The following is a 5,254-nucleotide window of genomic DNA, read 5'->3' as shown; positions in this document are numbered from 1 at the left end:
AGAACAAGCAGCTTCTTTCTTCCTGCTGGATGAGGGGTTTCCAAACAAGGTAAAACAGCAGCAGACAAGTGGAAATATAATATACTTCTCAACTGGTCTAAAGCAGGAACACCATCAGCCACTGCTACTGGCCCAGTAGCAGTGGGCGATTTCTTCTCACTGAATCACCCAAATCCACTTACTAAGGTGTATTTTGTACAGGAGTACAAAAAATTAATCAATGCATAACTTTCACCCGAATACTGGTTAACCAAGCAATTTAGTCAAAGTTAGTCTTCCTTTACAGTTCGAGTAGAACTTTGGCCCTGTGGAATTCAGTGCAAAATTGCAATCACTGAAATAGATCAGGGCTCCCCTATCCCTCACCTCACATCTTTTCCTCTAATCTTCGATACAAGATTGCCTATGATGATGCCAGGAAGTACATGTTACAGTACTTACATGTCTTAAATGATTTTCCACTCAAGATTTTCCCATTCTTTAATGCTTCTATTGTAACATCATAGCTTTTGTTTTCTTCTAGCAGAATAGAATTCAGAGGTTTAGACACAACTGTAGAAATATTTTCTACATTCTGAAATTTGGAAGAATTTTTGGATGTAATCAGTAATGTAATTAGTAAAGCTCAAATTAATGAAAATCATCTAAGCAGTAAAAAGGTTACTTATCAAATATTGTAACATGCCAAAAAAAAGTTGACTCCATCCAGAAACTATAACATATATTTGACTATTCTGAGTTTGTAATGCATACTCTTCCATTAGAAAACTCACTCATATTCTGCCCAGATTCAAACTTCAGAAGCCAGTGTGCTTGAAATAAAAACAAAGCCCCCGAAATTCAGGCCATGATTCAATAAAGCTTAATTTTAAAGAAATGCTCAAGTCTACCCTCTTCAGCAAGGCAGTTGTATCCATGATAGATCCCACTGGTTTTATGGGAAAAGGGTACATTTTTGGACAAGGGTACATTTTCTCTCATAGGTGCTTACCAAATTAAGTCTAATTTTGCTGTACTTTTACTTGATCACTTAAACCATGTGATATTAGTCTAGTGGGAAATGACCCTTATTTTATAATAAAAGAGATTAATGTAAATTAATTGACTACTAGTTACACCATACAGCATTATGAAATACACCGTTTACTTTTTTGTGGAAGTCATCTGTTTGCTGATATGTTACAACATAAAGTTCTGGATTTTCTCCTTTTGGGAATTCAGACCACTCTAGCAAAACTGGTCTTGTAGGTCTTCTCACTTGATCACAATCTAGACTCTTTGAAATCTGCAATATAAAGGTTGCAACTGCTTTTTAACACAGCATACATTAAAAGAAAAGCAACTTTAAAAAAAACTGGATGCCATCATATTAAATTTGTTCTATTTAAATACTGCTATTTACTGTAAGATTCTGCCCAACCCATATGTGTCTGCCCACCTATGCAGTCTGCCAAAGTTCTGTAATTCTCGTAAGTTCTACAAATAAGGGTGTTGCTTCTTTTCCTTCCCTTCACATGTCAGCAAATCATATTAGCTGGGTCCAAACCTGGTCTATTGGCTGCCCATTTGTATCACTTTGAAATACTCCATAAATTTGATCAAATAAGCTGGCTAGCAATTGTTATCCTACCAGCTCAAATAACAAAGCCAAAGGTATAGTATGTTTTTTACTCAGATGAGGGCTGAAAAGAAGAGTTTGACCCTTTTAAGTTTTATTGGTTTGGTTTAAATGAAATGTTAAAGGCATGTGTCCCGACATCTCAAATTCCCTAGCTTTCTTCATCAACACAGTTCAGAGTTCAGTTTAGTCTTAGTAACTCCCACAGTATCTGTGTAACAAGTGGAAGTCCTGGGGCTGGTCCAAATGTTGGCCAGCCCACTTGTTTCTGGGTAAACCACCTGCCTACTGTTCCTGACACGCCTTAAATGATAATGATCGAATGACGACAATAAGGTGGGAAGCTACCTATTTACTTGCCCTGATGCCAAGGGCTTATGTACATGGCTTTCTGCTCTCCTGTACCATGTCTCATGCCTTGTAGATGGCATCCACGTTCTTCCAGTGCCTCACACAGGGACCCAAGCTCCAGAGTCTCACATGGGACTCTTACTCCCCACTGGAGTTCATAGTCCCCATGCCTTCACACTGGGCTCTCCTGCTGTCCATCACTCAGGGCTCCCAGCCCTTATCCATTCAGGGCTCCAAGTCCCCAGCAACTCTGGGCTCCAAGCCCCATTCTCTTTCCTACACTGGGCCTTATCCCCTGCCCTACACTGGGCTACAATTCCCTTATCCCTTTGCCCCAGGAGCTTCTCACGTAGCTTCCTGTAGGCTCAAGGCCCCACCTCTCCTGGCTCCCTTAGTGCAGCCTCAGATCTCGCAACGTCTCTGCCCCTTCACTTGGCCAGGACCCCACCTCAGAACTCACGGTGAGTCTGAGCCCTGGCTTTGTCCTTTGGGGTATGCTCCCCTGGCCTTTCCCCTCCATGGGGTCACCCGCAAGGCTGTGGGGGCTGAGGCTTTCTGGGGCCCCATATTTGCCCTTCCCTGAGGAGGCCCCAGGTGTGGCATTTCCTGGAGATTGCCCTGCCACTGGCAGTCCCACCACACCCACCAGTCCCAGCAGGTTGTAGTAGTTTTAGGTCATGCCCCAGAACCAGGAGTCTCCAGCCATCCCCATAGCTCCTGCCCTGTACACTCAAGGTGTCACAAGCAACAACTCCAGCCAGGTGGTGTTCTCCCAGCTGCTAGCAAGACTGCTGGCCTTGCTGTTCAGGGCCCTGCTTATAAGGAACAGCTGGGTCCTGTTCCCAGTCAGCAATTGTGCCTAACTGGGGATTGGAACCAGCTGCAGGCTGCCTTGTTGCTGCCCATGCCCCTAAGAGTAATAGAGCACACCCTGTGCCATTACAATCTGTATATCTCATAATCAGGAATAGAAACACATAGGAAGTGAGAATCCCTCATCTCCTAGCTCATCCTACTGGTACTGGGCAGATCTCAGGGACTTAATCCTCTCTTACAGAGATTAGTTAATTTTCAGATGGTAATCTTTTGTTACTACCATTTTAAAGACATTTGAAATTAAAGAGTTTCGCTACATCCATTCAGGGGGAAAAATGGATCCAACTTAGAACCAAAACCTTAGGAACTAGTTTTGGATTTGAGAATTCAAACCAAACTATGCATCTAAAATTCAAAGGATTACAGACCAGAGATGCCAGTCACTACTAGATAACATAATGTACATCTTATACTTATTTAAAGATTTCAGCTCTTCACCTACTTTTATTCCATTCCTCTTATAAATACTGAGGACAAAATTTGTTTTTGCCATCCATGAGCCAGAAACCAAAACGTAGCTCAAAAAGTTGGAGTCTTAACTAACAGAAAACACTCCACTTAAAAAATAAAATCTGAATCTATTTTTTCATATACTGCTTTGTGTTACACTGAATCATGATGTACTAGAGTAAAAAACGAACACAAAGTAAAAAGGTGCCATATGTGAGTACATGTACCCAGCTTATTCTAAGATAATTTGTCACATCTAATGCCAAATGGACACAACTATGTAAATCTCTTAAGGCATTAATTTATTTTTAAAACATAGTTTATATTTCATAGGAATGGCATTGGTCATTTCTTGGTCATCAAAAAAAATGATGTTAAATTGATATCTATGCTGTAAAGGACAGTGTCCATGGAGTCTTTTTGTAGATACTTGTATAGCAAACTGGAGGATTTAAGAAGATTGGCTCCACTATGAAAAACAATCTATTGGAAGCCCTGCACTCTGAAGAATAAAAGTATCTGCTCTGAGATATAATAATCAATTAATACAATGGGTAACACTTCAAGGAAAAATAGATTTAGCTCTTTCCCCTCCAACTTTTTCTCTTGGTTTTAAGCTAACTGTGGCAGTGCACTGTGTGTGTCTGCCACTTCAAGGGCCTGGAGCTGGCAGCCTCCAGGTGCCTGATTAGGGCAGCCATTTTAGAGGCAAGGGCTGCCTATATAAGCAGGGCAGTGTGGCTGCTGGGGGCCAGGCAGCAACATTGTCTGGCTGGAGTGCTGCTGAGATCACCCGGAGGTAAGAGGGAGCTACAAGGGGTTAGTAAGGAGGCTCCTGGTCCTGGGCATGACCTGAAACTGCACCCTGCTGGGTGTGGATGGTCTGGTGGGGCTCTCAGTGGTGCAGGAGCCCCCAGGAAATGCCAGGCCAGTTACTACCCTGGTGAAAGGTGGGTTGGGGTGCCTTAACCCCTAGCTCCCACCACCACTGGGTGGGTTACCCTTGTGTTTGTTGGGGGGCCTGGAGGGCCAGTGTTGTGTGGGCCCAGAGAGGGCAGACCCTGAAAGCATGATTGAGTATAGGGCGTGGTGCTGCGGTTGCCCCTAGGAGAAAGGGAGTAGTGGCACGGTGAGGCCCGAGGATGCGAGTGAGCGGCTAGAGACCCAGCCCGAAGGGGAGAGTACCCTTGACTGGCCCAAGCTGGGGCCAGGACTATGGGAGTCAAAAGGGCCAGGGGCCCACTGCGAGGGACGCCCAAGAGCTGGGGGCCTGGGGTCCTGACTGGCCTGGAGGTGGGCCAGGGCAAGTGGCCGAAGGTCCCGGGGGGACCACACCCGAGAGGGGAAAGTAGCTTCAGGGGGGCTAGGTAGCCTGGATGATGGTGGAGAGGATCATAGAGAGGTCCTGTTCGGAAGATTCTGGGGCCCAGTGTGGAGCTGGTGACTAGGTGAACATCATGATGCCATCTGTGAGGCTTGGGCTGCGGTATTGGGGAGGCAGGAGCCGCAGAGAGCGCCCCCTGGCATCGGGGCACTAGATGGGCAGCCTCCTGCTTAATTGACATCAGATTGAATCAATTATCATCAAAGGTGTGGCGGGCGAGATAGGTGGGCAGTTGCCCACAAGACAGGGGGCAGGCTGTGGAGCTCGGCCCCAAGGAGGCCCCCTGTCACACTAACAATGTGCTTTTGTTCAGCACTGTCACAGAATATCAGCATCCTACAATTCTAATATTATAAAAGCCTTAGTCTGTCTGTCTGTAACACTTTATTTACCTCTGATTGGTTGTCTGAAACAACCAATCAGAGTGCGACCATTCAAACAGGAGCTGCTGCCCATGGAGTGACAGAGTGGGGAGCGAGGCCAGCAGAGTGGGCAGCTTGAGGCAACATCAGTGATGGATGAGGGGCGGCTCCAGCCTGAAAGGGTCGGGGGGCGAGGGGAGGGAAGAGGGGGCA

At 45.5% G+C, this 5,254-nt stretch overlaps 1 protein-coding gene across 1 annotated transcript in view; it reads right to left on the bottom strand.

The window, feature by feature from the left end:
- Window positions 1–5,254, bottom strand: part of PTPRQ (protein tyrosine phosphatase, receptor type Q) — a 239,951-nt gene that overhangs the window by 231,559 nt on the left and 3,138 nt on the right. Inside the window, exons 3-4 of the mRNA XM_025191547.1 lie at window positions 1,148–1,285; window positions 442–574 (exon numbers count right to left, since the gene is read on the bottom strand). Of these exons, the coding sequence (XP_025047332.1) occupies window positions 442–574; window positions 1,148–1,285 (271 nt within the window). The remainder of the gene's footprint in view (window positions 1–441; window positions 575–1,147; window positions 1,286–5,254) is intronic.

This window comes from Alligator sinensis, unplaced genomic scaffold (assembly GCF_000455745.1).
Source record: "Alligator sinensis unplaced genomic scaffold, ASM45574v1 scaffold672_1, whole genome shotgun sequence".
Classification (NCBI taxonomy): Eukaryota; Metazoa; Chordata; order Crocodylia; family Alligatoridae; genus Alligator; species Alligator sinensis.
This window is presented reverse-complemented; position numbering and strand designations above follow the sequence as displayed.